Below are 22,857 nucleotides of genomic sequence, written 5' to 3'. Positions count from 1 at the left end.
AGTTCAGTTACATCAGCTAAGAGACGCCTGCACTGACTAGCATCGCGCTGACTGATGGGGGGGGGGCGCACAGATGGCTGTGGCATCACCAGGCATCGAACTGGCTATCCTGATGTTAGGGCCAACACTTACACAGTTTCATTCTTTTGTTTTTCAATTTCAGTTGTTTTACACAGGTTTAAGACCGCATTAATGGGCTAGGTCCTGTTTTTGTTTTCTGAAAAGGAAGAGCTTTAGATCAGTTTTTATTTAGCTCCACTTTAGTTCTTATTTAGTTCTGCCGTTGATTTGCAATGTTTTGTTAAAGAACAAGCTACTCCGCATCTAAATCAGGAAATATGACGACGTGACGAGCACTGATTTAATGATTCGCCACATTTGATGAATCAGCTTCGGTGCATGAAAGCAAGTGCCCACATTTGTTTTCTGTTACATTTCATCTGAAACAGATGCCTAAATTTGCCCCAACATTCACACAACTTACATTAAGCACACCCTAATTAGTATTCAGTAGCTCATGAGCCAATGGTTGTCCTCATAGGTAGACTTTGAGGTCAAGCAGGAGGTGCGATGCCCCCTACTGATCAGAGTTTAAATATTTTTGTAGTGCTATTGACATACATTTGAAAGAATAAAATGTGAAATTAATAAAATGTAGCCTTTAAACAGATGGTAGAGTCATAGGATTGTGTAGTGCGACCTTCATAAAACACTGGCTGCTTGAGCGATAATATTGCAGTATATGAGCTTCTATTGTACTATGTTTTGTACTTTAGGGAGGCAGTTTTTACATCTTCTTTAGTACAGGGACTGAATGATCACTGTTATTATTATTATTGTTATTGTTATTGCTGATATTATCAATGTTACTGATAATGATTTCATTATTTAACTGCAAATCAGGCATTTTTCAGGCTGTTCAACTATTATGCTCAAATTTCCGTGCACTACTACCAGCAAAGATAAAGCTGATGAGTGAAAAAAAAACTGGATGCGAAATTTTCATGCACACATTTTACACTTAGATTTGACCGTATACAATGTTGATGCGTAAGGCCACTGTGTCCTAAACCACACTGTAAAGCGTACAACCTTAATGAAGAGCTAGATGTGTTGTAAACAGGTTGAGAGACGATTTGTGGATGTATGTACGAAAAAGATTTAGGTGACTATTGACTTCTAGTGCTTGTTTGCAACGCCAGCCTTGTAGCTCCTCAATTTAAAAGTAAAAAAGGCAAATATGGACGCTAAACATATCTTGGCTGATTGACTCCATCTGAAAAAAAGCATACATTGGAATTTTTGTCTTCTAAAATTAGTGCTGGTTGTAGTGGTCATATCGGTCCGGCTCTAGTTTTCATGCCACTTTGATGAATTATGGCCCTTATGTGAGGCTAAAAGGCAGGGCTTACATAGTCCTCAGTGTCTTTGTCCTGGTCATTCTTTCCCCCTGGGTTGGAGTGGGTTGCTTTGGCTTCATTTGAGTCAGACTTATCCCCAAGTGAATCTGGAAAGAGATACTGCACACATACACACACACAGTCAGTAAGTGCATCTTCTATTCAAGCACCATGTAATTTTTTCAAGTATATTCCAAATTCAAACGAGCACATTGTAAGTAAAGCGGCGTAACACGTAAGCACAACGTTCTCCGAGACTGTTTCTGCAACTTTGTGACAAGTCTAATCCTTTACTCTCACAAACACAGGCGCAATTAGTTTCGCCCAACTAATCAACTCTTAATTGGTCCCTGGCATAAAAAGACTCATTAGCAAAACTTACATTCATTTTCTCACACCTCCAATCCCCTAAGTGCTCGAGTCCTTGTCTCCCTGACTTTGCCTGTAAACTACACTATGTAAATGTACAAACACCCTCCACCAAACGCGCCAATGTTTTATTCATTGATGAGTCACTGCTGAGCCTCTGGGCCAATGAGATAGAGTCGATGGCCGATGAATAAAACATTAGACTCTTTAGGCTAATTACACAGAAATATGCAATGTCAGCTCCAAGAAGCAGCATCATAGTTTCTGTCTCTGCTAAACCCACAGTCGACTGTTTGCTTTGATATGTTTAACACAAGAATTAAAAATACAATAGACTTTTTGCAGCAAATATGAAATTAAAACTGTATGCAGTGCAGCAGTCGTTGTAACATCAACGGAGCAACAATCAAAGAGAACACATTCATTAATTTTCTGGTCTGGTGAAAGAACTTACTTTGATTTCCTTTGTGTTCGGACATAATCCGATTCTCCTAATTGCATTTTCTTTAGTCTGGGAAGTGCGATGTTCAGCAATATGGCTATCATTTGAATTTTTAGTACCAGATGCCTTATTTTATTTTTTTTTTTCCCAGAACCAGTTTTTGCATTACTACTTTTTTAAAGGTGTAAACAAAGTCATTCAGAGTTGTTAGAGTAGTCATGTGATGGGCTCTGGTCTAAAAAAAAAAGTATAGTTCACAGACATCTGAAGAATTTAATCTAGTCTTAGATTTTAATTAGATTTAGATTTTAAGATTTAGATTTTAAGAATTTAATTTAGTCTCTAAGGCTACGTTTACACAGCAGGTAAATGTGTCCCAACTCCGATCTTTTTCTTCATAGGTGACACAGATGTGTGTCTGTGTGTGAGTGTGAACAGCAAAAAATGCACTGAATCCGACATCTTCAATTCCGATTTGAGACGCTTTCATATGTGGTGCTGAAATCCGATATGCATCCGATCTGCGGCAATGCGACTCAGTCTGAACAGCCAGAGCGGAATTCATGTGACTTTTACGTCAAACCAACTCAACATTCATCATGATTTTGTGACTTAAACATTTTGGCTGATGTTTCTGTATCAAAAAATTAGAAGCGACTCAATCACAGCCCTCCGTGTTTGAAGAGGTTCTGAACGATGTGGGTGAAGGAGCCCGAGGCTGCAGCATCAGAGAACAGTTTAAAGAATCCGAGGACATGAACCGAAGAAGTGGCCGAATAACACGCCCTTTTTAGGGTGAACTCGAACCCATTGTGGGCGATGAGCCCAGCCGTCAACCACTGGAACTATAATCGCTCTTATGATGCTGGCGAACACGACACTGAAAGCTCCAGAAGTGACTGGTGTTCGCTGGTCATCATGACTGTTTACCCCTGGATAAGTCAATTATTGTTCTTTTCCACATGCGGGTTGGTTTAGGAGCTGATCTGTTCAGGCTGATGTCACATACAGATCACATTTAAAAGATCATGTGAACAGCCAAAAAAAAAAAAAACGGATTTGGTGAGAAAATCAGATTCAGAGCCACTTTTACCTGCTGTGTAAACGTAGCCTAACAGCTCCTTCACAAAGTCATTACAGTAAACAGTCATGGATACGCTGCCCGATGCCTCTTTTACAATAGATTTTAGATAATATTTGCCTAAAACATATCCTATAATTCATGTTCAGGGTAGAGATGTACATACATTATAAGGTTAGAAAGAAAACATTATGATTTCCTACTATTTTAGCATCATCAATATTTCACATAAAAACTCATAAGACACATGTATGTCTAGGGCAGTCGTGGGCTGGAGGTTAGGGAGCTGGCCCTATGACCGGAAGATTGTCGGTTCGATCCCCAGGGCTGACAGTCCATGACTGAGGTGTCCTTGAGCAAGACACCTAACCCCCAACTGCTCCCCGGGCGCCGTGGATAGGGCTGCCCACCGCTCCGGGCAAGTGTGCTCACTGCCCCCTAGTGTGTGTGTTCACTAGTGTGTATGTGGTGTTTCACTTCACGGATGGGTTAAATGCGGAGGTGGAATTTCCCCGGTTGTGGGATCAAAAAAAAGTATCACTTAACTTATATACTGGTGATTTTGGATAGTTAATAAAATGGATATTTACATGTAAAGAAATCTGAGCCTCTCATCAATGAACCATTTCACCACAAACCACTCTGAATGACTGTTCACATTTCTGCTTACATAGAAAATCTGAAAAATCAGCTGAATTCTCCTTTTGCAAACTGAAAATGGGTGTGGCGAAGCCAACAAATGAGTATGAGGTGTTTAAGCTGAGTATGTTATATGAGCACAGTTGATGACTGATGTTAATCACATTCAAGTGGGATATCATTTAGACAGCCAATCAGCAGTCAGATTCTGGAACAAGCATGCCTATTGGCTTTACACTTGTGCAAATATTACTTCTTTCAAGTTGAAGTAGAAACATTTCTATTGATTGTAAGTTTACATTTTACATTAAAAAAAACACTTTTTAAAAAAAAAATGTTTTTATAGTTTTTTTTTGTTGTTGTTATTCACAGGTCAAGCCTTATTTCAGCCACGCCCCCTGTAATTTACAGAAGGAAGTGAGACTGCATCCCTGTCCTTCAAGGTGAGCAGTTAGATCCCTATGTTTCTGAAGTAACTGTAAATCTCAGTGTCACTGTTGAACTAAGAAGTGTCACTGCTGAAAAACATTGCAATTATGAAAGTTCTTTTGTGTTTTAATAAAAAAATATTATGAGCTTATCTAGATTGAGGCAATCATGAGCTGGAGGATTGGGAACCTGCCTTGAGACTGGGAGGTCGTTGGTTCGATCCCCTGAGCTGACAGTCTGTGATTGAAGTGCCCTTGAGCAAGACACCTAACCCCAAGTGCTCCCAGGGTACTGCGGATAGGGCTGCCCACCGCTCTGGCCAAGTGTGCTCACTGCCCCTTAGTGTGTGTCACTCAAACCAAGAAGATTGTGGTCTAAAGTCTAAGTCAGTTGAAAGTCTGAGATGTGTTTTGCTCTTTAAATTCTGAACTAGTTTGCTAGAATGATTCATTTGTGGTCATCCTGCCAAAGTGTTATATATTACAGGAAGTGTAGGAGGCCATACGGCTTCTGTTATTTCACTGCACCATGAAAGAAGACAGTCTTCTTCTTCTTTCGGCTGCTCTCTTTAGGGGTCGCCACAGCGGATCATCTGCCTCCATCTTGCCCTATCCACTGCCTCCTCTACTTTTACACCAACCATCTCCATGTCCACCTTCACTACATCCATAACCTTCTCTGAGGTCTACCTCTTCTCCTTCTACCCGGCAGCTCCATCTCAAACATTCTTTGACCAATATATCCACTATTCCTCCTCAACACATGTCCAAACCATCTCAACCTGGCCTCTCTGGCTTTATCTCCAAACTGCTCCACCTTCACTGTCCCTCTGATCTGCTCATATCTAATCTTGTCCATCCTTGTCACTCCCAATGTAAATCTCAGTATCTTCATCTCCGCCACCTCCAGCTCTTTTAGACAGCGCCACAGTCTCCAAACCATACATCATAGCAGGACGCACTACTGTCTTGTAAACCTTCCCTTTCACTCTTGCTGCTATCCTTCTGTCACGCATCAGCCCTGACACCCGTCTCCACCCACTCCATCCTGCCTGCACCCTCTTCCTCACCTCTTTTCTACACTGTCCATTGTTCTGGATGGTTGACCCAAGATATTTGAAGTCATCCACCTTTACGACCTCTACTCCTTGCATCTTCACCTTTCCACCTGCCTCCCTCTCATTCACACACATGTATTCCGTCTTGTCTCTACTGACCTTCATTCCTCTTCTCTCCAGTGCAAACCTCTACCTCTCCAGATTCTCTTCCACCTGCTCTCTACTCTCACCACAGATTACAATGTCATCTGCAAACATCATGGTCCCTGGAGCCTCCTGCCTGACCTCATCTGTCAACCTTTCCATCACCATTGCAAACAAGAAGTGGCTCTAAGCTGATCCCTGATGTAACCCTACCTTCACCTTGAAACCATTTGTCACTCCAACTGCACACCTCACCACTGTCTCACTATCCTCATACATGTCCTAACATACTTTTCAGCTATACCTGACTTCCTCATACAGTATCACAGTTCCTGTCTTGGCACCCTATCATATACCTTCTCTAGATCCACAAAGACACAATGTAGCTCCTTCTGACCTTCTCTGGACTTCTCTACCAACACTCTCAATGCAATAATTGCATCTCTGGTACTCTTTCTGGGCATGAAACCAAACTGCTACTCACTGATCTGAACCTCTCGCCTTAGCCTTGCTTCAACAACTCTTTCCCATACCTTCATGGTGTGGCTCATCAACTTTATACCTCTGTAGTTACTGCAGCTCTGCACATCACCCTTGTTCTTAAAAATGGGGACCAGTACACTGCTTCTCCACTCATCAGGCATCCTCTCACTTTCCAGTACCTGGTTAAAAGGTCCACTGCCTTCTCTCCTAAACATCTCCATACCTCCACAGGTATGTCATCTGGACCAACTGCCTTTCTGTTCTTCATCCTCTTTAAAGCTGCCCTCACTTCCACCTTACCAATTCTCTGCACTTCCTGATCCACTATCTCTCCCCCCGTTGTCCTCCTCTCTCTCTAGTTTTCCTCATTCATTAGTTCTTCAAAGTACTCCTTCCATCTACTCAACAATCTCTGTTCACTCACTAGTACATTTCCCTCACTATCCTTTATCAGCCTTTATCAGCTCTATCTCTCTGTTTAGCCAATCGATACAAGTCCTTTACTCCTTCTTTACTGTCCAGCCTCTCATACAGCTCATCATTGGCCTGAGCCTTTGCCTTTGCCACCATTCTTTTCACTATGCGATTAGCCTCACAGTACTCCTGCCTACTTCCTTCATCTCTCTGGTTATCCCACTTTTTCTTAGCTGCCTTCTTCTTCTGAATACTCTCCTGGACTTCCTCATTCCACCACCAACTTTCCTTGTCTTCTTTCCTCTGACCAGACAAAACACCCAACACATTTTTGCCAGTTTCTCTCACCACCTTAGCTGTAGTTTCCCAGTCCTCAGGTAGCTCCTCACTGCCCCCAAGGGCATGTTGCAATTTTTCCCTGAACTGCCTGCAACCATCCTCCTCCTTCAGCTTCCACCATCTAATCTTTGGCTCTGTCTTCACTCTCTTCCTCTTCTTTGTTTCTAATCTCATTCTACAGACAACCACCCTATGCTGTCTTGCTACACTTTCCCCTGGCACCACTTTACAATCTCCAATCTCCTTTAGGTGGCATCTCCTGCTAAGGATATAATCCACCTGTGTGCACCTCCCTCCACTCTTGTATGTCACCCTGTGTTCTTCCCTCTTCTGAAAATACGTGTTCACCACAGCCATTTCCATTCTCTTTGCAAGATCTACAACCATCTGACCTTCCGCATTTCTGTCTTTCACACCATACATACTCAGCACCTCTTCATCCCCTGTTCCCTTCACCAACATGTCCATTGAAGTTTGCACCAATCACTAATCTCTCCTCTCTAGGGACACCATCTACTACTTCATCCATCTTACTCCAAAATTCCTCTTTCTCCTCTAACTGACAACCAACCTGTGGTGCATATGAACTGACCACATTCAAAATTACACCATCAACCTCCAACTTCAGGCTCATGATCCTGTCTGACACTCTCTTTACATCCAGAACACTTTTCCCAAGCTGTCCTTTAGGATTATCCCTACTCCATTTCTCTTCCTCTCTACACCATAATAGAACAGTTTGAATCCACCTCCAATGTTCCTGGCCTTGCTTCCTTTCCATCTGGTCTCCTGGACACACAGAATATCTACCTTCCTTCTCTCCATCATGTCTGCAAGCTCTCTGCCTTTACCAGTCATTGTCCCTATGTTCAGAGTCCCTACTCTAACCTCCACACTCCTGCCTTTCCTTCTCTCTCGCTGCCTTCTAACCCGCCTTCCTCCTCTCCTCTTTGATGGTCTTCGACCTACAGTAGTCCAATTTCCACCGGCACCCTGCTGGTCAACAGCACCGGAGGCGGTCGTTGTTAACCCGTGCCTCGACCGATCCGGTATGGCAATCATATTTGTGATCTGCATGATAGTTTTGGCACAAGTTTTACGCCGGATGCCCTTCCTAACACAACCCTCACCATTTATCCGGGCTTGGGACCGGCACCAGAAGTACACAAAGTACACCCCTAATGGCTGGTTTCATGAAAGAAGACAGTGCTTTGCACAAATGGAGCCTTAAATGAAGATTGAGGCAAAAGAGAAAAGAACTGAAGAAGATCAGCCGATGTTTTAAGTATAACATTATTTGATAGCTCAATTGGGTATTGATATAATCATTAGCTTCACCCGAGTGGCTGAGCATGCATGTGTGGCGCTCACCTGAAGGATGGAGTTGAGCACGTCGTTGTTGATAGGAGACTGGTCGTGACGGCGATGTCTGCGGATGTGTTTGCGAGCGCTGTGCACCATGTTGGAGACGGACAGTTTGGGGATGGGCACGGCCGTGGGCTCAGTCAGCTTGGACAGCGCTTGCGTGATGTCACTGTTTTCTGCAAGTCCAAAAGTCTCTGTTAAAACGTTGTGTCACTAATCCTGAGGCTTCATAAAAACCTTCATGGACTTTGTACTGTTTGTGCATTATTGTTGCTATATTAACAAAATATTGCAGCTCTGAGTGGTAATTTGAAGGACATTTTATAGGGAAATTCCACACATTTCTCAAAATTTCTGCATGTTAAGTTTATACAAAGTCATTCAGATTGGTTTAATGTGCTTCATTCTAGAAAAACTTACCATGTCTGAATTGTTCAGTGTTGGTGATAGGAACCAGACATCTTAAGCTAGTACCAAAGCTGCCTCACACAAAGTTAGAATATGAAATGATTACAAACACATCACCCGATGCCTGCGACACTATTTTAACATAATGTTTCAGTCTAAAACACATGATCAAAATACATTCCGTGTGGAGGATACATGCAAGTAGTTGCAATACAGAATGGTTCCAAACGAGAACTTAGTTTTTCTGATTTACTGATATTCTATCATCAACATTACATATATAATTACTCAGAAGACTCATAAGTTCACTGCTGGTTTTGTATAGTAAATAAAAAGGCTATATAAGTTTTGTAGACATCATGACCTCTTGTTCCCATCACTACCACTGAAAATGAGTCATTAGATTTGTATACAATGTAATTGCATGTAAATGTAAAATAAAAACAATGATTCATGCAAAACGAAAGTGAAAATGGAAAAAATAGTGTTTTCATACAACAGCAACGTCCAAACACCGAAAATATAACAAAGAGTCCATATTTATTCAGGATAGCACTGAAGGGTTTATGAATGGTTTAAAAATTAGATTGTTAATGGTTATTAGTAACACTTCATTAATTACTAATAAGCAGTTGGAACAATTGACTAAAAAGGGCAAACGTGAGCTGTCACATCTAATAAATCTGAATACGTGCTAAAGCTGGAAGTTTAAAGACAAAAGATCAGTAGAGGTTTAACTGTATGAATGAATGCCGGTTCACCCATTAGGCCAACGACAGGTCACTGTTGTCCTTTTTATTTACGTGTTACAAATGTACATAAACGATTTTATATTCTTCAAGATTTGATAAATAACCATTAATAAACTCATTTTAAACCATTCATGAACCCTTTATATGGGTAGTCTTATTTTAAAGCGGTACCCTATTCATTTAAAAATGTGTAGTGTAAAGGTCGTATTTGGAACACCTGCCATTGAGATGTTTAGCAGCACTGTGACTGACCTTTGCTTTCCTCCTCTACTGAATTCTTCCCCAGTATCTCATCTGTAGACTCCTTCCTACTGCACAGTTTGAAGAACTCCATCAGGAAGTCACCTGGGGATCAGGGAAGGAAGTCAGTCAAGAGTCTTAATACCAGTGACATTAAAGTAGACCATCCAATTTCATAATTTCATAATATTTGGTCGCTGAAACATTGACATCTCCAGTGTTGCCTCATAATAACCGACTATAACAGTATCCAACACAGCAACCAACCCATCACAGCAAAGACTCTGACTTTAACTTATTACCATTACTGTATTACTGTAAGTGGTCCCACTTTATATTAAGTGTCTCTAATAACTGTGTAGTTACATGTGAACAACATATGTCACAACAATGTAACTACTACTGATTTAGTCACTGTTACAGACGTACAGCTTATGTAATTACACGTTTATCAGCTTCAGTTGATATATAGGTACAGTGCAATTACAGAGTGCTAATAATAGAATGACAATGCGATGTGATTAGTAAACCTTGTTACAACACAGTTATTCCACAGTAATAATGTAAAATAAACATGTTAAAAAAATCAAAAAGATACACTTGTGTAATTACAAGAGGCAAAACTGAAGCACTTCTGTAATTCATCTGTAACACTGATTAAATCATCAGTAGTTAGTGTTGTTACATGTTATTAATGTGTAACTACACACTTATTACAGACACTTAATATAAAGTGGGACTCTAAGTTATTACTGTAGTTTCTCTATACTATTTAAAGGCAATTGCCTGGACTGTGGAACAACTAAAATTCTGAATCAGGCTTTATCACATTTTTCTTATTTACTCAACTTTGCCCTTAGAGTGTTTTTCCCTTTAAAAAGCAGTGCGTTTTGTTATAGCTGTATCAGCCGAATAAGCGTCATCAGAATGTGTTTATTACTTAATAAAAACAATAATTCAATGCAGCATCAAGAATATTAACACAGACTAGAAAACAGGATCATACTGGACCAGTTTTACCTTCACTCCTGTTTCCTTTAGAATCAACTATAAAATTTTACTACTAGTTTTTAAACCTCTCAACGGTTTAGCACCTTCATACCTTTCAAAACGAGCATTAAGATCATCTAGTGCTGCTTCTCCACATTACACATATCAGGGTTTGGTTTTTATGCACCAAAGATCTGGAACACATTCGTTGTAAACATCAGTCCAAAAAAAAATAAATAAATAAATAAATAAAAATAATTTTAAAAAACAGTTAAAAACACATTTTTTTAACTGTTTCCTTTATTATTTATTTTTACTGGAACATTAATATTACTTTTATTTTGTTGTTAGATTTTTTATTTATACTTTTATCTTGTGATTTTTAAATTGTAATTATAATTATTTGCTATAATTTGTTTTTAATTATCTCTTTTCCTCTGTTGTTTTTACTTTTGAGCTGCATTTTTAATGTATGAAAGGCGCTATATAATTCATATTATTATTCTTATTGTTATTATTACTATTATTACTAAAAATAATAATATTTTTTCATTATGTGAACAAAGAGTTCTACACCGAACAGCTACAATCAAGAAATCTCTCACAACTACTACACACTGCTGTTTAAAATAATTGGGTGCGCTAGTAATTTATCATGTTTGTGTGTCAATATGCTAAATTTGACAAGCCTAGTCATTACATAGCTACATCATTAATTACACGGTGAATTCCATTCATATTTCATTTACATTTTGCATAGAAAGGTTTGAGTTTGAACTTCTTTCAGTAAAATTTGGATTGAAAACTTGGCAAAATTGTGAAGGATATGTAATATTTCAACAACGACTTCATACACAAACCTTTACCACATTCAACCTTAATAAAACATCTTCTAGTCTACTTACAAACACAAACCAAGATCAGCCGACAGCTTGGAATCTGCAGTTTGGACACAATGTTCTGACAGGGTCAAGGGTTTATATGACCTCAGCTGTAGAAAACTTGTAAAAATTGAATGGTTGGTAAAGCTGACCTTTCCTGTGTGTCAACATTTACACTTTTTTCTAGAAGGTCTACTGAGTTTGGTACAAAGCAAGTGCTTTATAACCGTTTCTTTTCCCTGCAGCCAATGTTCCTCACTACTTTGTCTCCCCAGTGTACTTTATCAGTTTGTGGACACTCTGTGCAGCGCAGAGCTGAAGGAGCAGGACCTTCGCAAAGAAATCTCATCCCTTTCTCCACAGGGAAGAAGTGTAAAATACACAAGGATGGGTTAATGCATGCACTTTTACAGTATTCCTGTTACAGCATCTGCCGTTTGACACTCACGGTTACAAAGAAGGTGGGGTGTGGTAATATGATTGAAAGATGAGTGAAAATTAAATGTGGACATCAAATCAAAGTCCTCATAGGAAAGTCCAGTTGATGGCCATCTTGTTAATGTTACCAGGCAGTTACAAGACCAGACCCCTGTCTTTTAAAATGAGGAGGGACCTTGAAGCTCAAAACCAAATGCCAAATAACCATTTTAAATCTAGCAAAAATGACTCACATGGCATGTAGGGTTTGGCTCAAATAACGCAAGAAAACACGATTTTCAGCTTGTTCTGGCTACCAGACGTGCAGATCTCCAAAACTGAGGGGGAGCTTGGTATATTTTGGTTTCTCCATCTAAATTTACGGGGCAAATTATTCAGTAAGTGCATGAAATAAATGTAAATTTTTTTTTTTTTTTTTTATTTCTTTTTGTAAAAGCTCCCCTCAAAATAACAGAACGTGTTTTATGATCACACATATTGCTCTATGCTTAGAATTTACTGCTGGAAGCCAAAAATCTCAGACGCTCTTTGTATTATTTTATAAAAATAATTTGTACAGTCCAGATCACTGAAGAGACGCCATCTGTTTATAGTTTATAGCCAAATTTGTGGAAAAAAGGGTCGACTTTCAGTAGAAAAAACAACATGAGTTCAGCTTCTTTTATTATAAGGGTTTGAAATGACAACACCGTCTATTTGACTGGGAAGAAGAGTTGAAGCCTCATACGACGCCCAGCTTCTGAATGTAGCTTATGAAATATGAACGTTATGAAGAACATGACGAAGTGCGTTTTGGAAACACTGGTGGTTCCAGAGAGTTGAAAAGGTTAAGCAGCAAGCCAGTTGGCTCTTTTTACTAAGAGCCAGGGATTGCTCCGCCAACAGATGCCATGTTGAGTGTTACAAGCTTTCCCATTCAATTTTCACTGTGTAAGGAGCCTTTGGTGGGATACTGTGTGTTCCGTCCCCGATGACACCACAGCCAACTGTGATCAGGTGGTTCAATACAGCATAACTAGCCTCGCTCTCTATGAGTGGGTAAGACGTCCCTCCTTTTCCAATTCTAGCCAAGACAGGTGTCTCTCAGCTGAGGTAAAGGGATTTTAAGGGCAGTTAAGTGTTCCTCGCCCTCCCAGCTTGGTAGCTTGGTGTAACTGTGGGAAAACTAGCTAGTGAGTATCAAAATACTCTTGGCATTCTGGTTAGGATTAGCGTCATAACAAGCAACTTTATCCCAAAAAGAAGCTCCATATATGCTGAGGCCTTGTTGGCTTTTGAAAACTACTTGTTTTAAGGAGCGTGTATAAAAATCTTACAGCTCTGGAAACAAATTCATACAAATATATGTATCACATTCAGTGCTTATATATGTCTTAGAAGTATTTAAGATATTCAAGGCCCAATCCCATTTCACCCCTTGCCCCTACCACGTGTCCCAGAACAGAGAACAGTCGGCAAGATGGCTGCATGAGTGACCAAAGAAGCCCACAAATGTGAGTATTTTCACATTTATAAAATTACAATAATCATTGTTTTATCTTAGTTTAATGTCGTTTCTCTGCATTATGGTCATTTTCTTCATAACAAGCATTAAAAAACGCTAAATGTATGCTAATGTCTCTAGCTAATTTTCCCGTTCCACCTTAAATAGTTCCATTAGTTCTGATGCCTGAAGCGCCAGAATGTAACTGCTGCACCATTTAAGGTGGAACGGGAAAATTCGAACAAGAATAGCTGACTTTGGCTTCGTATCAGCAATGAATGTGATAAATAATAATTGTCTTATAGCCCCTCTTTGAAAGCATATGATGCCCTAAACGTAAGTAAAGCCCAGCAGTGAGGAGCTGAACTTTTCCCATCTCTTCTATCACTGAAGTCAGACCGGGTCACCTACAGAGCAGCGCTAGTAGCTGTTAATGAAGCAAGGTTTTCTGTTTTTGTTTTTAATTTGAGGGTCCCATTTCTTAGGGCAAGATTTCAATCACTACCCCTTGTAACTCCATTCCAAGGGGTTAGGGTGACAAGCGAAAACAAAGGGTAGGGGTAAAAAGAAGAAATGGGATTGGCCCTAAACTTTTGCATTCAAATGTCTAAGATTTTGAAAAACATTCAAGCAACAATCCATGCACGAAATTAAAGATTATGAAAGATTTTGCTACCTTCCAAAATCCGACTTATTTTTGTCATCCCGTCTTAATCTTCAGTGACTGACGGCACAAAAATCTCAGATACTTACCACTGAAAACTTCCTATAAAATATTCTGCCTCACATGTAAACACTAGCTTCAGTTTTGAAGCAAACATCTGCATTTACATAGTTTTAAGTTTCCTGTTTCACTGGCTTCTGAATACTGGCAGTGAAAGTTTTGCAAATTAGCGTTCTCGCTATCCAACTTTCAAACAGTGTGGATTTGCAAATATATTCTTATAACATCGTATAACATATAATGTAAAAAGTTATCCATCATAATTCCCTAGATAGCAAAAGCATATACCAGTCCACTGGCTTCATAAGGCTGACTGCTTGCCTCTGTATATACTTTTTAATATCTCAAACAGAATTTATTAGGGGCAAATCCATACTCAGGGTCTAAATAACCCAGGGTTAAAGCGCACACTATCAATTAGCATTGTGCAAAGTGTTTTCCTGCCATGTTATCCAAGCTAGTACTGGCATCTTGTGATAAATAGGACAGCACACTGGTTGTTGTATAAGCGCTAGCTTAGCTAGAAGACTAATGGCTTCCCAAAAGACAACTAGCTGTCCTGCTAACACCAGAAATCTCTCTCAGATTTGAGTTAAGTGATACTTTTTTGATCCCACAACCGGGGAAATTGAATGAAATAAGGACTGTTTATGTCCATCTCCAATGCGTTCTATCAGACACAGAAGAGGCTGTTGGTGCAGGAGATTAAACTGGGGTTTTCCATTATCATGCAACTTGGTAAGAGGTGATCATTCGGTAATCTTTAAGGCCTCTGGCCTGACTGTCATTAGCCTAAATAGCAAGCATATATCAATCCGCTGACTTGATAAGATCGGCAGCCCACTGACTGCTGCTTCTGGTCTACCCTCGGTCCACGCAGTTTACTGTCCTGCACACAAGTTCGAACTATTTTCCAGTCTTCTAAAACAGATCCATAATGCAGAGCCTTTATTTTGAAAATTAACTACAACTATGACAAATATTACAAACAACTGAGAGAGAAAAAAAAGACTAGGCCTGATATAAAATGATTTTTATAGAAAATGTTGCTGACACTGTGCTCGATTAATATTATTTACTAATTTACAAAGTGTAACTAAAGAACAGAAAGAAGGAAAGAAAATCAATAAATTGGACTCTGATAAGACTGGAATTTTGGGGGCTCCCGAGTGGTGCAACCGTCTAAGTGTTGGCCCTTTCATCAGGAGATCACAAGTTTGAAGCCTGGTGATGCTACAGCCATCCGTAGCTTGGAGTCCAAGAGACGACAACTTGCGTCGCTCTCTGGGTGGGTAGGACGGCCCTCCTTCTCCCCCCATCACTCAACGCAATACTAGTCAGTGGAGGCGTCTGTTAGCTGACGTAGCAGATCTGGCGGTTGGCGCTTTCCTCCGAGCACCTTCAGCTGTCCAGTGACATTGCGTGAGTGGCAGTTTGAACAGATGCGGTGGAGCATCTTGGAGGAAGCCTGTGTTAGCCGTCACCCTTCCAGCACTGGTAGTATTGTGTCATCGTGTGAGTCCTAACTAGTGGGTGGAATTGGAAACGACTAAATTGGGGATATTTAATTAAAAAAAAAAAAAAAAGAATGGAAATTTGTCTAATAATCTGCTTAACCACCGTTGGGCTGCCTGGAAAACGGTGAGCAAAACACCAGTGGACCACTAGCTTTGCCATTAGCGGCAGCATTGTAATAATTTTGGTTCACAAAGATGAATCAGCAATTGCATATGTAAATGATCTAATTAACATCATTTGCATAGATATATAACTACGCTATGACCAAGTCAGTGTTTGATGGGGAAGACACCTGCGGGGGCTCTCCCTCACCTCTCTCTCGACTTAGTTTGAGCACGCTGAGTTTCTTTAAGCTTTAATCTTAGGTCATGCGGGCCTATGTGTGTTTATGCAAACATGTTGACCTGCTGAGGTCAATCATATTTCCTTTTCCCAGGTTTCCCATAGCTTGCATCCCAAATTGCAACACAGAAATTATGAATGGACATACATTTCTCAATTTTTATCATAGTCATGTGGTGGCAAATCACCCAACACCACACTAGCGTCAGTTGATATTATGTGGTTTAACATTTTACTGAGCGATGAACCGAAAATCACATTCAGAATTGATTTGTTTCAATTATGAGCAGGATTTTAAATCAGTCTATTAGACAGGGCACTGCTCCAAATAGTGAAACAATGTAATCATTTTCAAAAACCAGATAACATGGTTATACTCTGGGTCAAACTCAGGCTCCCACTAATAAGGCTGAGTGGCAGCAGCTCTGTTTCGGAACATACAGGAGTCAACTAATGAATGTTAATGAGCACTGAATGTCTGCTTATAAATATTAATGACTAGTGGGCGGACACAGCAAAAACGGGCAGTGAGTTGGAGATGCATCCAAATATCTAATGAAAATACAGACATCATTTTCAGACAAACACTTACTGACTACAAGCAGACAGACAGACACTCGGGAACAACAGAAAACTGTTACAAACAATACAGTAGCTTCCAAAAATCACAAGTAGACTGTCATTTCTGACGCTGTATTCGGCCTTAAAACTGGAAACCGCTGCTGTTTTTAAATGTGTGACATGCCATTTCTATAGATAATACAAACCACATAAGTAAGTCTACTTGAGATTATCCACGACAGCAAGAGGATGGGGGTCCGCTGTTGGCCCACTGATGACAAAGCTGGTAGCCTTGTGGCTTTTTGGTTAGTGTTTTCCGGGCGGCCCGCTGGTGGTAAAGCTTTAAGTTTTAGACAAAGTTTTTCACTCACAGTCCAACTTACTTATAATCTCTTTGCTTCTTTCTTTTGATATACTTTGTAAGTTTAGTAAATCATTTTAACATTAATATCAGAAATAAAGCCGGTTATACAGTTACCTTTTATATCAGGCCTAGTCTTTAATTTTTTCCTCTCAATTGTCTGTAATATTTGTCCTGTTTTATTTTTTATGTTTGAGGAGATTAAAAACTTGTTCTTAGATCTTATGTGCAATAACCTGGGTGGGCCGACGGTGGACCAGCAGAGGCATACAGTCAACGGGCTTCCAACCTTATGAAGGCAATGGACAGATATAGGCTGGATATCAGTGGTACGAGTGGATCAGACACAGCAGTGTTGCTGGAGTTTTTAAACACTGTGTCCACTCTCTGTCCACTCTAATACACACTCCTACCTTGTCAGTCCACCTTGTAGATGACAGCTCATCTGCTGCTGCACAGTTGGTGTTGATCATCCTCTAGTCCTTCATCAGTGGTCACAGGACGCTGTTGGCTGGATATTTTTGGTTGGTGGACTTTTCTCAGTCCAGCACTGACACTGAGGTGTTTAAAAACTCCAGCAGCACTGCTGTGTCTGATCCACTCAGACCAGCACAACACACACTAAAACTCCACCACCACTTCAGTGGTGGACAAAGTACATAAATCATGGACTTGGGTTAAAGCAGAGATACCCAAGGTAAAATATTACTCCAGTAAAAATAGAAGTTCCTCCCTTTAGACCCACTTGAGTAAAAGTACAAAAGTATTCACCTTCAAATGTATTTAAGTATCGAAAGTAAAAGTACTAAATGATTAATTAACTTAATGCAACTTAAATAAATAATATATTAATAAAAACTTGCTTTAAACTCAGGATCACAGATGAGCTCCTTTACTATGTTGATCTGTAGACCTCTGTTTATAAACATAAACCAGCCCAAACTAATTTACTATAAAATGAAATGGTGTTTGTAGAAATTCAGAAAAAAGCCGCGTCAGTCTCGACTGCATATGTGGACATATTTCTATATTGAGCTCTATTTACACAAAGTTAGGTTAGTTCATCATTTATGTTGAACAGACTCTCCCAGAATTTTACGCTGCTGCGCTGACGTTGAACCGCCTGCTGCACTGGGTCGGTATGACCAACAGGTCAAAACTAGCTCTAAACAAAGTGACCGCTGGGCCCTGATTGGTGCTCTGGCTTTGCGCTTCTTTTGTTTTCACATGTTACACTTTTATAAACACATAAACCAAAAGGAACAACAGATTTCTCAAAATGTAGAAGAGGAAAAAGTCAGATATTTGACTTTAAAATGAAGTAAAGTGAAAGTAAAAAGTCGCCCAAACTTCAGTAAAGTACAGATACTCAGAAAAACTACTTAAGTACAGCAACGAATTACATTTACTTAGTTACTGCCCACCACTGTCCAGCAGTCACATTGTGTCAGATTTCACTCTTTAACAAGGTTCTTCAAATGTTCTTTAGTAACGGCAATGATTCTAATTAGAACCATGAGCACTCAAAGAACCAACGGTTCTTCTGATTGATGTGTTGTACATGATTTTACATAGAACATTATTGAAAATGGTTCTATATAGCACCAAAAATTGTTCTGATGTCAAGCTTGTAACAATAGAAGAACCCTTTTCGGTCCTATATAGAACCATTTACAACACATTCTCCTACAATCTGAAGAACCATTTCACCATGCAAAGAATCAGTCAAGCATGAAATTGAATTGAGTGTTTATGATTCTCTATAGAACCACAGTCTCTACTAAAGAACCCTTGAATAACCATCATGTTCTGTGGCAGTGGATGGTCATGATCAGTAACAGTCACAGAAATAAAGCTCAGACTCAACGCCGCAGCTGTACTGTAACGTAAGACACAGGTGCACTACTTCTATTGTCTTTTATTGCATCGCCCACATACTTGATTGTGACTACTAATTTCTGGCACTGCCTGTCTAACAGAGCTATTTTCATGATGTGCCACTGTGCTTAGCGCAGCTGTTTCAAAGCTATGAGACGGGTTACATGTCTGGCTGAGAAGATACTGATTAATCACCACACCCTCCTTTTTCTGTTCAGCTTCATCTCTTCAACTCTTTTGTGCATAACACAAACTCTGTTGTGCTGATGCTTCTTCATATATACCAATATTTTGAGTAAATTACATGAAAACTGTATTTTTGTTTACTTTCTTGATAAAATGTCGCCAAATAACTTTAGCCAGGAATACTAATATGCCAAATAAGGAAGCTCGGGAAATGCTAACATGGCTAACAATTAAAGAAAGCTAGCAATGAATTAATGGAATGCTAAGAGGCTAACAATTAGTAAAAGCTAGCAATGAACCAATGAAACACTAGCACTGCTAATAATAAGTGAAAGTTAGTACTGAACTAATGAAATACTAACGTGGATCGCAGCCAATGAAAGCTAGAAATGAGCTAATGAAATGCTAAGAAGATAACAATTAATGAATGCCAATAATGAGCCAATTTAATGCTAAGAAGCTAACAATTAATGAATGCCAATAATGAGCTAATGAAATGCTAAGAAGGTAACAATTAATGCATACTAATAATGAGCTAATGAAATGCTAAAAAGGTAACAATTAATGCATACTAATAATGAGCTAATGAAATGCTAGCATGTCTAACAATTAAAGAAAGCTAGCAATGAGCCAATGAAATGCTAACATGGCTAACAATTAGTAAAAACAAGCAATGGACCAATTAAACACTAATAATAAGTGAAAGTTGGTACTGAACTAATGAAATACTAACGTGGGCAGCAGCCAATGAAAGCTAGTACTGAATTAATAAAATGACAAAAGGATAAAAATGAATGAATACTAGCAATGAGCTAATGAAATGCTAGCATGGCTAACAACTAAAGAAGGCTAATAACGAACCAACAAAATGCTAATATGAATACTCATGAAAGCTAGCCATGAACTAATGAAATGCTAACAAGGCTAGCAACTGAAAAAGGTAGTACTGAACTAATGAAATGCTAACAAGGCTAGCAACTGAACAAAAGGTAGTACTGAACTAATGAAATGCTAACAAGGCTAGCAACTGAAAAAGGTAGTACTAAACTAATGAAATGCTAACAAGGCTAGCAACTGAAAAAGGTAGTACTGAACTAATGAAATTCTAACAAGGCTAGCAACTGAACAAAGGTAGTACTGAACTAATGAAATGCTAACAAGGCTAGCAACTGAACAAAGGTAGTACTGAACTAATGAAATGCTAACAAGGCTAGCAACTGAAAAAGGTAGTACTGAACTAATGAAATGCTAACAAGGCTAGCAACTGAAAAAGGTAGTACTGAACTAATGAAATGGTAACAAGGCTAGCAACTGAAAAAGGTAGTACTGAACTAATGAAATGCTAACAAGGCTAGCAACTGAAAAAGGTAGTACTGAACTAATGAAATGCTAACAAGGCTAGCAACTGAACAAAGGTAGTACTGAACTAATGAAATGCTAACAAGGCTAGCAACTGAACAAAGGTAGTACTGAACTAATGAAATGCTAACAAGGCTAGCAACTGAACAAAGGTAGTACTGAACTAATGAAATGCTAACAAGGCTAGCAACTGAACAAAGGTAGTACTGAACTAATGAAATGCTAACAAGGCTAGCAACTGAAAAGGGTAGTACTGAACTAATGAAACGCTAGCATGGCTAACAACTAAAGAAAGCTATGATCTAATGAAATGTTAGGATGGCTAAGAATTAAAGCTGATAGAAGCCTTTCTGTATAAACTCCACTGCACCGACCTGACGAGATGCTAGTACTTCACATTTGCCTTCATCAGTGAATTCAGTTAGTATTCTTTAGTGAGGCGTTCCTTTAATGACCCTGTACTGGAATGTTGGGCTAGTTGTGTACTAGTGCCCACCTCAAGGTTGGAGGTTTGTAAATGTCAATAGACTCTTCTTACCGAGTAAGCACTGGGGATTGTCCGCCTTCCGCACTCTAACAGACCAATGAGGAGCTTGGAGAGGGTCCAAATCACTAAAAGAGCAGAAAGTGGACACGGTCAGTCTTGGCACCGACACTAAGGAAACTAGAATTTGCATGAACCAGTACAGAAATTAAGATCAGAAGAGTGAAATATGTGACAATGCAGAGCTGAATTCAATAAAATTTCATTTTTGGGTGGGTTTAAACTTGAAGGTCGTTTCCTTTGATCCAGGATGAAGCAAAATCAGCTCCAATACTGGCAAATACTTTATCTCAAAAATGGTCTTAGCTTTGATCGGCCTGGCAGTTGACACTGTCTTATTTAAGACCTTTTGGTGTAACTGGCACCTGTCACTTTTAAAAAAGGTGGTTCTTAAAGGGTTCCTTAGTTCATCGCTCTAAATCAGGGGTATTCAATAAAAATTCAATAGGGTCCAGTTAGAGAAATTTCCTCAAGCAAAGGTCCAGAATATGAGCACTGATTGGTCAAACCAGGAGCTGCTTTTTAACTACATATAATACATTTTGTTTATTCAAATATTTACACTTTTCTAAGCAAATAAACACAAACTACACAAATAAATAGATTTTGAAAATGTGTCTTGGGTGCCTAAGACTTTCGCACGGTACCGTACAATGAACGTGTTTACATGCATTCAATAATCCAATCATAATCAGAATTCTGCAGTTATCTGATTATTGGAATGGTCATGTAAACAGCACACTCTGTTTGGGGTAAGGTCTAGAGATCTGACCAAGAAATCTGAGAAAGAGAGCTGGATATTAGCTCAGTAATCAGATTTCTCAGCGCATGTGAACTCTTACTCTGATTTCTCTCGGTACCTGAAATAAGCGAGCGGCACAGCTGCGAGACGCAGCAACTACACGCTTGACGAAATGAAGTACTCAAATATTCTTCATCTTCTAGATGATGTATGTTCATATTTTTTAGTTAAAGTGGTGCAATGTCTTGAAAAACAGCCACATCATGAAGTTTGAGTTTTACATTATGTTTACGTCACGTCGTCTTCTGTGAGTTTATTGGCTGGTTGCAAAGCAGAAATCTGATTCCTGTCTGACTCATGTAGACCCGTAGTTTCCCCATTATCTGATTACTCACGCGCCTGTAAACACTTTGATCGGATTACAGACAAAATCGGAAATTCTTCAGTTATTTTATTATTAAGTGCATGTAAACACACGCATTAGGTCTTTATAGATCAATAAATACTTAAGAAGCCATTTCATGCTTCAATGTTTCTCTGTGTGGTGAAACAGTTCTTCAGATTGATGGAGAATGTCTTGTTGATGCTTCTATGTGGAACCTTTTGGAAAATACACGGCATCAAAAAGGGTTCTTCTAATGAAACGACAGCATTCACATTTTTGGACTATTTGGACTATAGAGCTATTTCCAAAGGGTTCTACATAGAACCATATACAACACAGCCTGAAGAACCATCTATATGGTTCTATATAGAACTCAATGTTCCGTTTAGAACAACTGCCTCTACTAAAGAACCCTTCATCTTTTTCACCAAATCCTGAAAAACTATAATGAATTCTGTCAAATTAGTCCAGTCAATCGTGCCGTTGATGAGTAATCATGCTGCCCAGCCCATATTAAAAAATTAGAGCGGCACAGGCTAGAAAACTCTGAATGGCCCAACAGCTTTCGAGTGGCGTCGACTCGTATGCCTCAAAACAGCCCGAATGATTCGGAGGCCGCAGAGCCATGAAGAGGCTCGAGAGGATGTTTAACGAGAACAGTCCTATTGTTTGCTCGAGCACCCTTCATTATTCTTTTGCCTCCTTATCTACAGGTGTGAGTATTTGTTCCTGTACTTCAAAAAAAAAAAGGGACAAAAAAAAAAGCCCTTCAGAAGTGAGAGCTCTATCATCCCATCCTGGTGCGCTGAATGCAAATGGAGGGAGGGACTTGAAGGAACAACACAAACAGTGTTAATGCAATGCAATGGCTCACTGAGCAGCATTTCATCACTAAACTAAAAA

The 22,857-nt window shown here is 39.5% G+C and overlaps 1 protein-coding gene across 2 annotated transcripts in view; it reads right to left on the bottom strand.

Moving 5' to 3' along the window:
* Positions 1–22,857, bottom strand: part of rab3gap1 (RAB3 GTPase activating protein subunit 1) — a 110,859-nt gene that overhangs the window by 62,603 nt on the left and 25,399 nt on the right. For both annotated transcript variants that reach the window (XM_037539333.1, XM_037539334.1), the window contains exons 11-14: positions 20,822–20,895; positions 9,575–9,667; positions 8,169–8,338; positions 1,413–1,520 (exon numbers count right to left, since the gene is read on the bottom strand). In XM_037539333.1, the coding sequence (XP_037395230.1) occupies positions 1,413–1,520; positions 8,169–8,338; positions 9,575–9,667; positions 20,822–20,895 (445 nt within the window). The remainder of the gene's footprint in view (positions 1–1,412; positions 1,521–8,168; positions 8,339–9,574; positions 9,668–20,821; positions 20,896–22,857) is intronic.

The sequence above is a fragment of the Pygocentrus nattereri genome, chromosome 6 (assembly GCF_015220715.1).
Source record: "Pygocentrus nattereri isolate fPygNat1 chromosome 6, fPygNat1.pri, whole genome shotgun sequence".
In the NCBI taxonomy this organism is placed as follows: Eukaryota; Metazoa; Chordata; class Actinopteri; order Characiformes; family Serrasalmidae; genus Pygocentrus; species Pygocentrus nattereri.
This window is presented reverse-complemented; position numbering and strand designations above follow the sequence as displayed.